The following is an 18,737-nucleotide window of genomic DNA, read 5'->3' as shown; positions in this document are numbered from 1 at the left end:
GGCTGTTGACCTGAGGAGTTGTAGAAACACTGTGCATTTGCAATAGTTTTCAATCACTTAGCATTAGCAGCCTGTACTTCCTTCCCCATTCTATAAATCCACCCCTGACAGCACAATCCTAACCATCTTTATTGAAAGGGAGTCTCATTGTGTCCCTTGGGACTTACTCACAGGTAAGTATGTGTAGGACTGCAGCCTTGGTTTGCAGGTTCTTAGAAATATCTCAATTGATATTTAGCATAGCACTTTTTGCTTCATCTTTTGAGTTATCTGCAAGTTGTGATTTGTAACTCTGGCTCTGCTACCAGTGGCATTTGAAGCCATAATCCTTTTTTTTTTTTTTAATGAGACTTGGTTTGCTGATTTGCACAAAAATACTCCAAGATGTGCCTTGGTTTCATGCACATTTCTGGCCATATTTAATTCTTTAGAGAAGGGCTACTCTAAACTTTTAATATTACCAAAATTGTCTTCTTAAATGTGCAATACATATCACCAATTCAGATGGCAAAGGCATCTATGGATACATTTTCAGTGGCTGCAGTTCAGGCCACCCCCAGCCCTCTTGGAGGTTTGGCAAAGCTGAAGGAGCCTGGCTACCTTTGTGTGAGCGCTCTAATGTTTTCCCACTTGCACGAGATGTAGCATTTTCTTTTTTTTTTGCCCCTCTTTCTTCCTCATTTTTGATAGATGTATCTGCCCCTGAGTAATAGGATTTTTCTTGAATATCAATGCCACATTACAATCCAATATTGAAAATCTTACCTGGTTCAAAGTGGTTTGACATGTGGCAAGGTCTGTTTTCATTAAAGAATCACTCTGTAAGACATGGCCTTTGGATCATGGGCTCTTTCTGAATTTACATGTAACTTGGATTGCAATTTAGTTATGCGCTAGTTAGAGCTAAATTGTTCCCATTGGTTTCAGTGGGCATACTCTAGATCCAACCCAAGATTATTTTTCTCCTGTTTCTTCCCATACCTGTCCTTCCAGAATAAGCTGCTACAGTTAACCCTTCAATTAACCCTTAAGGTCTTTATCAGGTTTTAGTGAAGTCCTTGGTGTGGTGGTAATGTTTTCTTATGCAACTTCCCAAGCAGCCTGTTTCCTATACTTTTTCATTCTATATATCTGATGCTAATGAAGTGCCTCCCATAGAGCCTAACTGTTGACTTACTCAGCTTCCAGACTGTAATACTGATTCTTATCATTTGTGTTTCCCTTTGAGATTACACACAATCATATGAAGTTGCCCTAGGCTTAGTTAGAGCTTTGATTGATCTATCCCGGAGCGTTCTGAGCAGACATACTTTATGGCAGAGATTTTATTTTTAGCCTTATTACCTGAGATCCTTTTAACAGAAAAAGCAGAAGTTGAGTCTGGGAGCACCTGCTGTGTCACATCCACAACAGTTTGAAGTTAAATCCTTATTAGGTTGCCTGTGCTCGGACTGAAGCTATTCTTCAAATGTATTATCACTGAACTACAGTCATGAACCTAACTTAACTAAGACAAAAGCTCAGTTCTTCATGAAGTACCATCATATAGACTTGCATTTCCTTCATAGTAATTCATGATTCAACCCTCTATGCTATACATGATTTGCATCAGGACAGTTACTTCATCTCTTCATTAAACTAGGCCCATAGGTTTTATACCTTTATATAGGTACATAGAACTTAAGTACAAACAGCAGAAGTAAGACGTAATTCCCAACAGGCTTCTTTCTTACCATGGCCATTATGAGGATCTCCCCAACTGGATGTTTTGCTTGCTCCAGGGAGGGAAGGAAAAAGCACTTGGTGATTGCTTAGTAACCACTCAACATATTCCTCAACCACTAACAGGTTATGTTGGAAGTATGTCGGGCAATTACTAGGCAACTATCAAATGCTCTCCCGCAGCCCCTCCCCTGGAACCAGTAAAATGTTTGCAGCGGTTGCAGCTGAAGCAGAATGGGATGCTGAGGTGAGTGTGCAACTCCCTTTCTTAAAGGTAAGAAGAACTCTTAGAGGAGGGTCAGTAGATATGGGGAAGTCAGGTGAATATATTTGATTTAATCCCACTGCCATTCCTGTCCCTGTCATAACAAGATTTATCCCACCACTTTCTGTATTCCTTGCTATAATTTGAGATTTAGAGTGAGTGGTGATTTCTTTGTTCCGGACTGGATTACTTGGGAAAGAACTGGTTGCTCATAAATGCCCTTTCTCTGCAGCACCAACCATTCTAAAATATTTCTGTCACATTGAAGTGTAGGGTTCAAACTGAGCCTTCTTCTGCTATTGAGGAATCAGAAATCAGGATGGCAATATCCCATGAAGAGTAGCTTGCAACGTAGAAAGAATTACTTCTGATAAAGAACAAATGAAATACACTTATGCTCCTGTTTAGAGTAGAGAACCTTCACATATCCAAACTGTTGACCAACATTTTTTAGCCTAAATGCTAAGTTTGGTTTTAGAGAGGACCTTGGGTATTGCATGAAATTGGTGAATAGGCCTGAAGGCAAAGGGGCAGAGTCAAAGGTGGAAAGGAGCAGAGGGCGAATTAAACAAAAACAAAAAACAAAAAGTACATTATATCAAAGTGCTTATGTTTAGTAATGAACCGTCAGGAGATGCATTTCAAGCCCTAGAATGGAGAAAACCTGCACAAACCCCTAAGACCACCAACGCAGGGGTGTGGGAAGGGAGCAAGGGCAAAGAAATGGGGTCATCTGGATTTGTCCCTGGACCTGACATTCCCCACCACTGTGTAGGCAGAACTATCAGAGCACCCCATATGCTTCTTAGGAGAGTATTTCATTAAGTTTTCTTTGGTTATGTTTATCCACTTTAAAAATAAGATTAAATACAATGAAGAACTTGAAGGCTGCACTTCTAAACATGAACACGCTGGATCTTATTTCTGAGTGAATATGCACAGGATTTTGTTATTATGGTGTAGTATATTTATACTATAATATTTTAACCCAAATTACCTTCAGCTTACAGATACCTGGAATCTTGCTAATAATTTTGGGGATGACTAGATTCTTTTTACAGAGTTTATTCATATATTCAGAGAAAGACAGTTACTAGTTTTAGGTTTTGCTTAATAAAATGTAACTTTAGTTGCTTCCTTTAACTTCTTATGATTTACATGTCAATATTACCATTGTACACTATTACTACTAGCATATGAAGTAATAGATGGTGAAGTCCTGGGCATGTTTACTCAGAAGTATGTTCAATTCAAATCAGTGGGGCTTATACCCAGGTAAGTATATGCTGGACTGCAACCTCAACTGCTGATTTGTGCATTTGGGCTCATACCCTCCAGCATATCAAAATGGAGGAAAATGGTACACTTTACTGTTAAACGAGAAATTCAGCTTTTGTGCCAATTAGATTCCATCTTTGTGCTTAGAGATCTTTTAATTGCAGGGAAAAGGTGTAGACGTGAGTTGTAGCTGTAGATGTGAGAAAATAATCTGGCTGACACCATTTATTTCAGTATAAGAGGAAAGAGATTTAATTGCTTATTGAGGGAAAGAGTAGCAATTTAGAATCTCTTGGATAATACTGATAGTTATCTCGTTGCTTTAAAAATTGCAGTATAAAGACATTCTCTCTTGTTTATTGCAAAACATTTTACATGTATTTGATTAAAACCACTGTGACTTGGAAGAGAGCATGTTCATTAACGTAATTGGACTGAGTCACAAGAACTTTTAAGTTTTTATTTATCGCAACAACAACAACAAAAAAATCTGATTTGAAGGTTTTTCATAGCCTATAAATATTCTGAATGTTAGGAAAAATACTTGTTTTATTACCAACATATGCAGCTGTTCAGCACATGCTTCTTTTTCCAGCTGAATTTAAGTGTCAACCAGGACGTTTTCAGTGTGGTACTGGACTCTGTGTTTTACCAGCCTTCATATGTGATGGAGAAAATGATTGTGGAGACAACTCTGATGAACTCAATTGTGGTAGGTGATTACATGACATCAAAGAAAAAGAAGAGCTTTGAGAATCTGACCCTATGGTCTAACATGCAACAGTGTTATTGGACCAAGTCATCTGCTGGGCTCCAAAAACTTTATTTTGTTATTCAAGGAGTGGTTTATCCTCCATAGTGGCAACATAGCAGTCCTGCTTATGAGACACCAGTGTTGTTTAAGGATTTTAGCAGCTGTGGAAGGAGTGAAGTCACACAAATATCCAAACACACAATTCTAAGGCAGTTGGTCCTAACCTTCAGGAAAATGGGGTCCACATTAGAGTGCCCAATGCCATATCTTATAAGGGCTCTATCTTAAATTAAAATGTAACAGAATTATTAACCTACAGTTTTAGATCAAAAGTAAACATTCAGAGGTCAATGAAGAATTGTTAACTTGAATGCAATCCAATTTGGGACAATATTTTACTGTGGAATTCTTGTATCTAGCTACACATGTTTATCTAGTCAGTGTGGTGTTTGTGGCTGTTTTCTGTTAGCCAAGGCATAAATATCTAAGTCAAGGTTTGTAGCAGACATCCTTAAAATGTCATGCAAATGATCATCTGAAAGTGTTGACCTACACTTGGATTTCACAGTGTTCATCTTGGAAAAAGTTTCTTTGCAGTTGTATGTGGTGACAAAGACTGTGAACATGCCTGCAGCAAATTTCTTTAGGTTGATCAATACACCAGGTAGACCACAATAGAAATCTAACAGACTATTTTCTTTGTAAATGTCTCTGATACGATCACTGTTTTGCAAATCCATTAGTTTCACCTGGAAAAAAAGTCTTTTGCATCTTTTGGTGCTACTTCAAATATATTCTGAAACATTCCTATGGCAATCAGTGAATCTGTCCTGGAACCCCACCTGCAGTAGGTTGAGTGCTTTTGTGTGTCTCTCAACACTGAACTGTAAATTCCTGTCCTTCTCAAATTTTAGTTCATCGGAGCAAGAGAAGTTTGAAAAGTTATTTTCACTAACTTGCTTCACAAAAATGTTTGTTTTTGCTTCAGAAGTTTTCAGTTCAGAACACATGTCACACACAAGCTTTCCTTTTCCCTGCAACCTTAGATCCGATGTGTTCAGTTACTCTGCAATATCAGTTAATAAAGCCAAATCAAAAATCTATCCAGGGTAAGAAAGTACTTCTTGACCTTTTCCTTTCTTCTCGAGAAAGGCATCAACTTCATGATGAAGATTGAAAAAAGCTTGATTTTACCTCTGACTTCTGCATGGTACAATACATCTCCCTATTCTGCATCTCTCTCTGAGAGAAAATTTGAAACTGATGATGAGTAAGGCCATGATGCCTGATGTAATTAATGCTGGATACAACAATATGCATTACACTTTCCCACTGAAGAATCTTACTACACGTGGTGTGCTGGTGGATGATGCAGTGAAATTGAGTGGCAAATGTGCCATTTAATTTCAGTGTCTCTTCACTGATTCTTGCAACTACACCAGTTTTACTTCCCACAATATTTGTTGTACCATCAGTTGTGACGGTTTTCAATTTATCCCAACTCAGACCAAGATTTTCTATTCATCTGCACACCTTCAAGAATATGTTTTCTGCAGTTGTATTGCCTTTCAAACTCAGCAGTGCACACAATTCTTCCACAATTCTGAAGTTGGAATCTATCCCCCTGATAAATATTAGTAGCTGAGCAGAGTCTATAATGTCAATGCTCTCCTCTAATGCCAAAGGAAAAGAAAACAAAACTTTTTGCCTAGACAATCAGTGACATACGCAGCTCTTCTCCTAGTTCTTCAACATGCTCGGTGATTGTAAATGCAGAAAAACTGACACAACTAACACAAGATACTTGATCAGGGCACAGTTCCTCCATTACTTTAACCATGCATTTCTTAACAAATTCAGTGAATGGCCTTCCACTCTTACCTACACATTTAGCAATATGATAGCTGGCCCTCATGGTCGACAGGTTCTCCTCAACCTGAACCTGCTTTTCAAAATTATCTCCCTCCCTTGATATACTGAATAGCTGTTGTGACAGGATTCAAAGTGCCTTTTAACACTGTACTCCTTTAATACTGAGACAGTTTTAAGACATGTCAGAAAAACAGCTTTATCCCTGTTTAAAACAAAGAAGTATTCACAAGTACTGTTATCACTTGTACAACAATTAGTCTAACACACAACCAGTATTGCAATAACAGCACATTTTGTCCCTTGCCTCTCTCCGTATAAAATGTGCTTGATAGAGTAGATGAATAAATAACATTTAAAATAATTTTAATTCTATTCAATATCCTATAAGAACAATAATCTGAGTTGTTTGTTTTAGTTAGACAGTTTTGTTTGTTCGTTTTTGTCCTAGATACACATGTCTGCCTATCAGGTCAATTCAAGTGCACCAAGAATCAGAAGTGTATTCCAATAAATCTCAGGTGTAATGGGCAGGATGATTGTGGTGATGAAGAAGATGAAAGAGATTGCCGTAAGTAGTTTTACTATTCATGAGGAATAATCTAAAATCTTATGAAATACAGCAGTCATGACTGTTCTAAAACAGCACGTAGACCCTGGTAGTCAATAGACTCATTTCACAACTGAAGAAAGTACACGGAGCAGCATGGATCGGGACCAGAGCTGTCAAGTAATGTGTAAAAATGAGGTGGGCATGATGCAGATCAGCCATGTAATTCCTATTATTAAAGAGATTTAATAAGGATAACTCTAGAAGAACAACTGGTAAATAATGGGATCTTAACTTATAAAGAAATTAAAAATACAGAGAATGTGGACAGACCATTATTTTCAAAATAGTTTTAGTATTGAGACACTTAAAATTGACTCCCTGAGGGAATTAACATAATCTGGAAAAGATAACTAACGATTAGAATATTTAAAGTTAATTAGAATATGAATATGAAATGGATCAGGTTAAAGATTTGTATTAAAAGATGTGCAGAATATGGCAAACTATATTCAAATAAACATAAAGAAGTATCTGTTCTCAAGCAAACATATGGATATTAGGGAAATTTTCTAAAATGACGCCTGGAACAATAAGTAAAATTAGTAAATTTAAATCAGTGCTATTGGAAATTCTTGAAAAAAAATACTGGAAAATGTTTATAAAAAGTTTAACATTATAATGGGCTTACATTATCAACATACTGCCCATTAACATGCATTCTCCAAATTGAATGATAAAATATTTGGAATGTTTTAAACCTAAGGTTGTCATTTTGCTTATATAACCAGATCTTGAATTTGTTATCAGTAGAACAAACTGGTGAAGTTTTTTTGAATATTGCTATTTTGACAATAGAAAAATACAAATAGCTCAAAGAACAGTTTTGTAGAAAGTTAGAATTTTAAGTAGAGTTTCTAACATTAAAATATTTATATACTAAGAGAACTGTATTTTCTTTAAAGCGGAAAACAGCTGTTCTCCTGACCATTTTCAGTGTAAAACCACAAAACACTGCATTTCTAAACTGTGGGTATGTGATGAGGATCCAGATTGTGCTGATGGGTCTGATGAGGCAAACTGTGGTGAGTATCCCATTTACAACACTGAACTCAAGTTTTTGAGTACAAGTCATTATGTGGCCTTCTTTGTTGGACTGTTTCCTGTACGACACTCCAAAATTTGTTGTAAAGTCAGAGTGTAAGGATTTCCTTATCCAGGCATTGTTATTGGCCTGGCTTCATTGAACCCAGCAATTCAGTCCAGCCGTAACTATGCTTAATTCATAAGTATAGTATTAAGTATACTTAATACCAAAAATGGTTTTGGTACATATAATTTTTCTGTGAAAAAAGTTTTCTGACATGGAAGGTAGATAATTAATGCTGTGCCTGTGCTAGTGAAATATGATTTAATACATTATAGCTCATAATATGGGATGGATTTTTTTACAAACTGATCATAAAAGTATCCATTTTTGTTACAGATAAAAAGACTTGTGGACCTCATGAATACCAATGTAAAAATAGCAATTGCATCCCAGACCATTGGAGGTGTGACAGCCAAAATGACTGTGGTGACAATTCTGATGAAGAAAACTGCAGTAAGTAATTTCTGGTGTTATAAAATTTGATTAGTTTTGTGAATCATTCTGTAAGAAGATACAGCCTTTTGTCATACTTTATGTATTTTTAAAAATCCCCTGCCTTAAAAGAACTTGGACCATAAATGGACAGTAATATTCAAAATCAAATGAGCTGAATACAAATTGAAATCTTGTACTTTATCAGTCTATAAAGGCATTCCACATGTAAAGAAAGCACAATCTCTCTCAATCTCTCTCTCTCTTTTAATATGGAATGATATTTTGATACAAATTTAAACATTCAGATAACAAACATAACAATATATTTCTTACTATGAAAAGATGGAAACTCACTAATTACAGTATTGCTATAACATGGACTTCTGGAACAACTAAGGGTTTAGGGTAAAGCTGCCTAAAGCTGGAGCTCAGTGTTTAAAACAACCTGTGTTTGAATTTTAGATTTTTTTCCCTCTGTTATTTTCAGAACCACAAACATGTACTCCAAAAGATTTTCACTGCTCAAATGGAGACTGCATGCCTGCAAGATTCTGGTGTGATGGTGATTATGATTGTGCAGATGGCTCAGATGAGGTAAACTTGCTCAAAGAATGAAGTCTGATACTCACTGTCTACACAGTGGGGCGTGGGACTTACCATAGTGGGTAATCAAGTGCCTTTCCCACTTCTATACTTAAAAGGCATCAACACATTATTTATACAAGAAGCATGCAATGCACATAAGCTCAAGCTTTGTGACTAGCTTCCTTTGCAAAGTCTGGGTTCAACCACATGATCTGGATCTACACATACTGTGTTATTTTCTTATATGTAGCTACTGTTTGAATAAGATAACCATTATGGGTGTTCAGCAGGTTCAGAAGTAGGCTTAGCACCTTGGGGCAGAAGTCCAGGATCACCCCTCCCCTTCAAACTGTGTTACCAGTAAGTCAGAAGAATGTACTGTCCAAATTCTGAAGTAAGAATCGCCATCAGGCTTTGCCTAAATAATAATATTTTTTTTTTAAATGAAGTGAATATGGAAGCTCAGGTGAAATATCTGAATAAAGAGGAGGAAAAACATGAATGATTTTGGAAGGTACATCCTATACCAGTGTATGAAAGATGGAGACACTACCTTGTGCATACTGATACATGGTTTAGGCAGAAAATATGGAATATTTTGTTAGATTTAAGTAATCACCTCTTCCAAACAAAATGGAAATGTTTTCAGCCAAGGTGATATTAAACCCAAAATGGGTGCAACTGGTATTCCTTGGTTTAAGGAAGTACAAGTAGCAATTCAAGGGAGAAAATCCACACAGTAAGCAAAATAAAGCATCAGTTGTGGAGAAAACAGTACTAGTCTATCACATTTTGAAGATGTTTTTAAATATTAATGTCAAATACTCAAATCCCCATATAGAGAAAGCAGTCCTTTACTGGGCAATGTTTCATAATCTAGTGAATTGCTTATACTTCAGGACCTCATGAATTCCCTGCTATTTTAACAAGGTAAATGTTTCCCCTGCCACCATTTCTATTAGAATATGTTAAAAACTCAAAGTAGCTTTGTACAGGAACGTTCAACACTAGGGATAAGATAAACCATTAAACAATTGGTTTATTAAAGGAATATTTTGTCCGTAAGAGGATATTTATTTTCTGACTCCAAAAGATTGCTTATTTATTATTTCTAAAGACTCCTTTGCTGGTACAAGCATCTTCGGGCACAGTCCTATGCATGATCAGAAAAAGTTTCCATAGCTCCCAGCCAGCCAGTCTAAACATGCATATGATAGCACCCTTAATCATTTTTTTTTTCTTTAAAGTCAGGCCAAATTCATCCCTCTCAAACCAATGGAATCACAATCAGGTCAAGCTCTTGGATATTGGCTCCATGTAATATGTAAGAATGGGTACTTGGATATTTTATCACTTGTTTAATGCTTGCGAGTGTAACCCTCTGATAAAATCATAAAGCAGCCACCTGGCGTAACACAGTCACTTCTGATCTTCAGCAGCTATGTACAGTTATGACACAGAGAATATTTGTATTCTCGGCGAATGGGGCGGCATAAAAATGTTTTAATAATAATAATAATAATAATAATAATAATAATAATAATAGTAAGAGAAAGGATAGTTTAAAATTCATGCCTTGCCTATTCTTTGCCTCCTTATTTTCTGCTACAGCTTCTGTCAAAGAATCCACTAAACCAGTATAATATTTCCTTTGCTGACCGACCACCAACTGACTCTGGCTGCCAGCCTCTGTCATTTCCCAGTTGCTCTTTTCCAACCAGCTAGAGTACCCCACCCATCAGAGACTGCTATTTCCCAGACCTTTCAAAATTGGATTTACTTGATTCAGTCTCCATCTAATCATACTCTCACTTTCATAATATGTTTCTCCAGCTGTGCTCCCATGTGCACTCCTTGCAGTAACAAAGCTGGCATCAGGCCCATGCAAAGACATTATGGCTTCTGAATGGCCACACAAAATAAGCATTCCAGAACAACCACACTTATATACACAGCATTTCTTTGCACACAACAGCACAAATTGCTCCATACATGGCTCTGAGAAGGGCGAAGGCCCATGGACATGGGAGAAAGCATGCAAAGCCTGCAAGAGTCTCCTGAGTGTGACTCTTGTTGGGTATAATGAAGTTTGTCGTTTTCTCTGCTTCTTGAATTGAACAGAAAAGCAGAGAAAACAAGCCCCATCCTCTTCCTGTGAGGTGAAACTGGAGATTGGAAAATCAATTCAGGAAGTAAATGAAATTATAAACCCATGATTCCCAGCAAAAAAATGGAGGAAACATCCTGCTAAGGCTTTTTTTTTTTTTTTAATCCTAACCCTGGATATGGGTTGCTAGTGCGTGTGCTGTCGAGGGTTGTGTATTCTATACATCAAAAATAATGTTCAAAGATAAATGTTGGGGAGTGATTTGGTTTTGCATTGGAATGAAATAGCCTTACTTAAGTTCAATGCTTGTTTTCCTTCCCAGGGTATATTAGTAATTTAGTTTTCAGGAGAAAGTTACTAAAGCATACCATGATAAATGTCTATAATTACAGGTTAGTGCAAAACAGTAAAGAAGTAGTGACTTGACACACAATTAAAAGTAATTAACAGACTGGAGCTTGGTCTGTAGAGCCAATATGTCAGTCAAATTCAGCACTTGGTATGGGAAATCAGATAAGTAATAACAAACTGGTGAATGCAAGTTTGACATAAACATCCCTGCTTTACTTCAGGGAATAGATGGCAAGAAATGGCAGGAAACACAGCAGCTTGATTTGTTGAGTAAAGCAGGCAGCGCTTTGCATGGGTAACTGCATTATGAGAAATAGCAATGTCCTTAGGCAGAAGATGAACTTAGCTATCCACCAGATTTACACTTCTCCAAATGTTGTGATGTAGTTTTCACCAGTTAAATATTACATATTTGAATAAATATTTTGAGAGTAAGCAAGCTTATATGTTGAGAGAAATAAGAATCAAATACCTATATTAAAAGGAAGTTTTAAAAGAAAATGCATAGATTAATATGGGAACAGAATTGACTAGAATTATGGATAACAGTATGTGAAAGTGATACCAGTGCAAAAGTGTGTACCAGTGTGTACCAGATCAGTCCATCCTAAACAGAGGAGGAAAATGGATGGAAGCATGGCTTAGAGCAGGACTTCCTAAATTCCCTTCTCTCTGCGGGCTGCGGCGCCCACTCCCAAATATATACTTCTGAAAGTTGTGGGATCCTTTGGAATTGTGTAGAATTGTTTCAGAGGACTGCAAATGGAATTTGCATCTCTCTTGTGTTTATGGAAATGAAGCCTCACCAATGCATATCAGGGCTTCTTATTTCCATCACTCAAATAATTAGATATATCTTATGGTGTGTATATTAATGCTTTCATCTTCTTGGAGGAAAGCCAGAGCATAAAATAAACAAACCATTAGTAGGTTTTTGTTTATGTTTTTTGATTAATACAGTCTGGTCACTCTGGATCCACTTTAATTAATTTATATCCTTCCTTTCCACCAGGAATGTTGCTCAGAACAGCTTAACAGAAACTCAATACAGAATAAATCATAATCTTAATTAAGGCATATTATGAAAATAGATCTGTAAAAGCACAATTAAAATTTAATACTATAGACCCAACCTATAGCAATCGTCCAACTTACATGCCAACTTCTTTCTCTAGTGGGGAAGATGCAATAGAGCAGAATATCCGCTCTGGGAATATGCACTCTGATTCCCCTCTCATCCCCTCTTGCCATGCCTCTGGTGGAAGTATAGAACTGACAGAAAGGTCTCCTCTGAAGATGTTAAAAGCTTGGGAGGCTTGTAAGCAAAGATGCATTCCTTTGGGTGTTACCAGCTTAACATAGCAATTGCTATCAAATTGTAGTACGTAATTGTAATGACTATTCAATTTGTAGTCACTGAACAGTGCTATGGAAATGGTAGTTGTAATAGCAGAATTAGCAAATGTTCCATGTGTGCCAATGGCTTTTCCTATAATTGCATTTTTATTTAGTATTATGTTTTATGTTAGTTAAATTTTGTTTATGACAGAGATACTGTGATTCTGGTTGCTTGAAAGACCAGTTCCAGTGTTCCAATGGTCAGTGCATAGCCACAAAGTGGAAATGTGATGGACATGATGACTGCATGCTTGGAGAGGATGAACAAAATTGTGAACCAGGTAAATATTAAGGGGAGGGGGCAAAAAATGTTAACTAAAGATTTAAAAAGTGAACTGATATGTTTACAATGTGTGTTGCATAATTTTGACTATATTTCACACTATTTTAGTGTTCTGTTGAGAATACTAAAGTCCCAAACCCAGGCAAATTGTGAATCAAATGTCTGGCACCTTACATGGATTCAATTACTGTGAATTAGAGTTTTTTTTATTGTAAAACATACATGTTATTATGATACTAAAATGATGTACTAAATTCTGTACTAGCAGGCCTAATTCATTAACCCTTCACTGAAGGAAAGATACCTATCAGATACTGGGATTAAATATACAACAAGGAAAGCATGCATATATAACAACTGCTGGTATTGCACTATTTGAAAATAAAAACATCATGTCTTTAGTGAGGTCTTTCTTTTTCCAGTAAAATGATATAATAACGCACAAATCATTGTGCAACATAGTTGATTGTACAAAACCTACACAACAGTATGTAGGCCCCAACTTATTCCAACTTAGTGTGTATATCAGCTGTACAAGGTGCAATAATTATGAGCTGTGAATTACTGTTTGCAATAACAAATCTCACAGCCATAGCAAACACACTGCCTGAGCACCCTAGGCACAATCGACACATTTCACAATTTCTTGCATAGGACAGACGAAGGAATTATATGAAATACATAGTTGCTGTGATTGCATCAGCCAGAGATGGTCATAGTGCCCTTTTTTTAGTGCCAGGCCCTACCAGTTCTGAGGCTGCTTTTTAGGATGTCCTAGGCAAACCCAGGCTTCAATCATTTCTAGACCTAGATTAATTAGGAAGAGAGGTGTCTTGAGCTAGTCACACTGTGATGCATTCAGCTTTGAAACAGTATGGGCAATTAAGCAGGCACGTTTACCATATTTTGGGAAAAAAATACAAGAACACTGGCTAAAATACCAATGATCGTGGATCTGGAGGTATGCCCAGATTCCATCTGGTCACAGGTTTTATTATAGCATTCTTGTTATTGCTATTACTGTTGTTATTAATTATATATTCTGTTCTTCAATATAATAAAGAATGGTTCCATGGATGGAATTCTGATTTGAAATTGCAACACTGTTATAAACTGCAGAATAACTGACTTTCCTTACAAGTATCAACTATTCCTGGAAAAAAAGCAAGAAATTCTGGAAGTGGGATTGGGATTTCTCTTTTGCTTCATTTCCCTAGCTGGCCAACTAGTATCAAGTTTTCTTACCTAATCCCCCCTGTGGTAGCACACTGGTGAAGAAGTTATTTGTAAACTTACTGTTTCTCATGTACTGTCTTTCTTAAGTTTTGAATTGCTGTTAACCTTCCTTCTTCACATAAATGTCTACATCATAAACACATGATATTTTGAAATTGCAGCATAGCAAGAGTGATACTCCTTCATTCAAGGGTTTAGGTAGCATATGTTGATTCATTAAACATCTTCCTCTGAATGGCACTAATTTTACATTACTTTGTACTTTCTCACATGGCACAAAGCATTTTGGGACAGTATTGGTGAAGATAATTCACAGGATAAGCATTTCTCTCACATTAGTACATCTGATCATCAAATCTAAGAACCAAAAGTAGTCATTCAAAGGTCCTTAACTAAGCATTCCAATCAACTCTGGCAATTTACAATTGGAGCTGCAGGAATCTCCAAACTGTATATGTGCTTTTGGCAAAAATTATAGTTAGAACCTTAAGGAAAGTTCTAATCGGAGAGAAAATGCTCTAAAAAGGCCATTTGGTTGAGGAGTCTTGTAAACCTGTGTCTTGTGGGGTACAATTGAAACTAATACTGCTTCATATTATGGGAACTGAGCAATTTGGATAGCTACTGGGTAGCCTTTGTGGCATAGTAGTCAGAGTGCTGGACTGGGGCCCGAGAGATCCATGTTTTAGTCCCTCCTTGGCCATGAAGGTCACTGGGTGGCTTTAGGTCTGTCAATGACTCTCAGTCTGACCTACCCACAGGGTTTTGCTGTGCAGTTACACTGGAAAGGAAGAGAATCCTGTAAACCACTTGTGTGTCTTGCAAGTGGAAAAAAGGCAGGATATAACTATAATGCTGCAATAATGATGATTCTAATTTGACTATTATGAAAATAGGCAACATATCCTTTTCAACCTTTCTGTAGATGTGCAAACGAAGCTAGTATAATTTCAAACAGCATTTTACAGTGTCACTTTGATTCTGTTACATTTTGCACATGTTTTTTCCCCTTTCCCAAACATTCTAATGGGGTGGAATTGACCACTCTAAGATTACAACACCAGGTGGTAATATATTGTGCTCTGTAGTTGAAGGCTGCCTTGAATATGAAGTTGACAAAGACTGATGTTAAAGTTTTATGACTCCCCCATTCTCAGTTCATTTAAGTATGCATTTAATCCACTGTTTAAAACAACATAAGAAATGGCATTGCCATATAGAAGAACTGCCACTCAGCAGTGGCATAATAATTATGCAAAATCAACAAAACTAATTCATCTGAAGTTTTTTGGACTCCAGTCCACAAATAATTAAATAGCTCAGCTTCTCATAATGTACAATATCATGTACTGCAAATCAAAAAAGTGTTTGTGCATTCAGTACCTTGTCACCAGAAAACATAAAGTGAAGCAGTTCCATAACCAATAACTGGTTAATAGTATTCAAACATCTTTTATGCCCCTCAACCAAAAATAAAAATTGGGAGGTGTCTTTGCATTGAGATAGTTTAAAGAAATAAATATGCAATGCATTTTAATAAAATATATATCTAAAATATTGCATTTACAACACTTAAAATTATTTAATTTATTTGAAGTATTTTAACATATACATATGGGGGGTCAGGTGGTATGTAGGACTTCCCATTCTGCAGCCTTAGCCAATATCTTGTTCTTTGCAGATAATCTCTGAGTGTTGTACCTTCTTGTCATGGAGAAGGAGGAGGGAATTGGGTAGGGTGAGTCCAGATGACATCATGGGGGTAGGACTTTGTGGGGGAATCCTGCCCCTTGATATCATCTCACATGCTGGCCTGGTTTGGAGAGGGCAATCCAGCACTTGGACCAAAGTGCAAAGCACTGTGTAAGACATTGTGTTACACAGTTGTGATTGCTTGAAGGCTAACGTTTGCAAAGGGTTATTATCTCTTCTTTATCAAATCCTAACATTAAATCGTATAATAGTTTAATAGTTCACTGTATTTGCCTAATACCAAATATATGTCTGAAATAGCATCTCCGACTTGCTCTTCAAGTGAGTACGTATGTGCCAGTGGAGGGTGTATCTCAGCATCTTTCAGGTGCAATGGAGAATATGATTGTCCAGATGGCTCTGATGAGGTAAGTGGTTAATTGTCTTGAACTGATCTGATGTTTTACTCTGCAAATTTAGAAACTTGAATATAAAGTAACAAATATTGTGAAAGTTATTCCATGTCAAGCAGCTCCCTTGTACAGAAAGGACAGAACCTAGTCATTAGTGTTCTTTTCCATTTACTTTGGTGAAGGGCAATCACACACAACTCTTTGATCTGCATTTCAGTGCTGTCTTTTTGGAAGCAGCTTCAAAATATTAGGATTTCCTCATGTCACTGGTGCACCACATCTATTTTTTTTTTAGTTCCTTTCAAACATCCTTGAAAACCTTCCTTTTTAGGCAGGCAATTTAACCCTGAGTTTATTGCTTTAATTGTTTTAATTGCTAATATATGTTTATTTTTATTTCTGTCTTAATTTTTATTTAAAATTTTATGCATCTTTTATTTCCTGCTGTTATTACTTTGATCAAAAAGCAAGCTATAAATGCCTAAATAAATAGAAACTCTGCATACATTTTGAACAAGGATACAGCAACCTCTTTCATTCCAGTGAGGCAGAACATAATGCAAAACAAGTAGGACAGAGATCCCAAAACTATGACTGCTGCTTAGTTTAAATATCTTGCTGCTGGTCACTAAGCCTAACTAAGAGGAATGTCAGTCTTCACAAAGGGGAAAAGCCACACCCAAGAAACAGAGAATTGGTGGTTGGAGGGATCACTGTGGTGGGAAAACAAAATGTGGCTGTCCAGAAGCCCTCTAGGGTCAGAATGGAACCCCCAGAGTCCATGTGCAAGCCCCCAGTTTCTGCACCCATGATAAAGGAGCTCTGTATGCAGAACGATGCAGCTGTATGTGAATTTAAGGAGAATCGGGGCAGTATCAAAGCATGCCTTGCATGAACAGATACATATTGCTGCTTGTGCAAGGTAGTAAATTCTGCTGATTCACCTGCCTATCGCGACCCACCACACCCATTGCCAGGGTTTTCCCAAGGAACTCTCAGGTGGTGCAGAGAACTCAGGTGGTGGGGAGAAAAGGCAGGAAAGTCCTGTCACAGAGGCAGTCTTCTACATCATAACTTTGGACTCCAACCATTTGGTTTGCTGAAAATGTCATTAGCTCATGTCCCCTCCTTCTTAATATAGTATAGATATGTTTGGATTTTCAGTTAATGTATAGGTAGTAGTAAATGCAGCTTTGTCAATGAAAGAGAAAAATGCCTATCTCAAATCAACAGAAATGTGGAATTGTATCAATTTTACTAAAGTCTAACTGGTTTGTTTATAGTGCTGTTACTTGTGTTAGTAACAGAATACGTATAAATGTGTTCAAACAGATTGATTGTGTTACTGAATGCAAGGAAGATCAGTTTCGATGTAAAAACAAGGCCCACTGTATCCCTGTCAGATGGCTTTGTGATGGAATCCAAGACTGTGTGGACAGCAGTGATGAACAAAATTGTGATCGAGGTGAGATTAATGTTTTTCTTGCTCAACTTTTATTTAAAAAGAGAGCTTTGCATGGGATGTACCATTTGCTCCTATCTAGCAAGATCCAGTTTATAACATCTCAGACATAAGCCCTAATGAGTTCAATGGGACTTATTCCCAGGTAACTAAGTTTTGGGTTGTACCTTTTCTGCAGTACAATCAATAGTAAAATGGATATTGTTCCTTTTTGTTATTTATGTAATCATTTTGCACTGGTCAATGCTGAATTTATTTTTTCTATCGATGCCGTAATAACAGCAGTTACAGAGAAACCCTATATTAGTTTATTCTGATATATGTTCTACTGTATTCGGTGGACTGCAATACTAACTGTACTTAAATAGAAGGAAGTCCTGCTGAACTAAGTGGGACTTACTTCAAAGTAAACACTCATACCACACTGCCAAAACCATGCAAAGATTCAAACATACAGAATGTCTAATTCCCTATAGCACTGCTAGCCCTTTTCTCTTTTGTTCCAATGGAGCAGAAGAAAGAGAACAGGCCTTCATAAGCAATGAGTGACATGAGCAGCCTGACCCAACACATGGTCCATAGACCCAGTGAACTAAGGACTGGCTTTCAATGGGAAAAAGCTGGAAATTGGCAGCTGATACAAATCTGATTTTATCTCTGTTGATTAAAACAAATCCAGGGGTGTTTTTAGTGCTAAGGAATGATAGTTTAACAGTACAGTTCCAACTACTTGTATTCAAGTCTTACTGAGCTCAATAGTTCAATGCTTACTTCCTAGCATGCATATTTTATTTTATTTATTTATTTTATTTTTGGATTTATATCCTGCCTTTTTCCTACAAAGGGCTCAAGGCAGCTTGCATCATTCTCCTCCTCCATCTTATCCCCACAACAACAACCCTGCGAGGTAGGCTGGGCTGAGAGTCTGTGACTGGCCCAAAGTTACCCAGTTGGCTCCATGGCCAAGCGGGGACTCGAACCCAGGTTGTTTGAGTCCCAGTCCTATGCTCTTAACCACTACCCCACACTGGCATCAGTCCAGGTGTTGTTTCCTTTCTTCCTTAATTAAGTTCATTATAGGAACCCCAACATAGGGATGTGTAGACCATTGATCATTTCAGAAGGTATTTACTATATTGTTAGACATCGTCATACCTCAGCAGCCTATTGAGTATTGACACTTCATC

At 37.1% G+C, this 18,737-nt stretch overlaps 1 protein-coding gene across 1 annotated transcript in view; it reads left to right on the top strand.

Annotated features, from left to right (window-relative positions):
- LRP1B (LDL receptor related protein 1B) overlaps positions 1-18,737 on the top strand; it is a 730,365-nt gene that overhangs the window by 616,497 nt on the left and 95,131 nt on the right. Inside the window, exons 64-71 of the mRNA XM_044438491.1 lie at positions 3,861-3,977; positions 6,340-6,459; positions 7,404-7,523; positions 7,925-8,041; positions 8,511-8,617; positions 12,616-12,745; positions 15,997-16,103; positions 17,421-17,553. Coding sequence (XP_044294426.1) covers positions 3,861-3,977; positions 6,340-6,459; positions 7,404-7,523; positions 7,925-8,041; positions 8,511-8,617; positions 12,616-12,745; positions 15,997-16,103; positions 17,421-17,553 — 951 coding nt within the window. The remainder of the gene's footprint in view (positions 1-3,860; positions 3,978-6,339; positions 6,460-7,403; positions 7,524-7,924; positions 8,042-8,510; positions 8,618-12,615; positions 12,746-15,996; positions 16,104-17,420; positions 17,554-18,737) is intronic.

Source organism: Varanus komodoensis, unplaced genomic scaffold (genome assembly GCF_004798865.1).
Source record: "Varanus komodoensis strain SLA01 unplaced genomic scaffold, ASM479886v1 scaffold32, whole genome shotgun sequence".
Classification (NCBI taxonomy): Eukaryota; Metazoa; Chordata; class Lepidosauria; order Squamata; family Varanidae; genus Varanus; species Varanus komodoensis.
The sequence above is the reverse complement of the archived record's forward strand: the minus strand, read 5'-3'. Positions and strand labels throughout refer to the sequence as shown.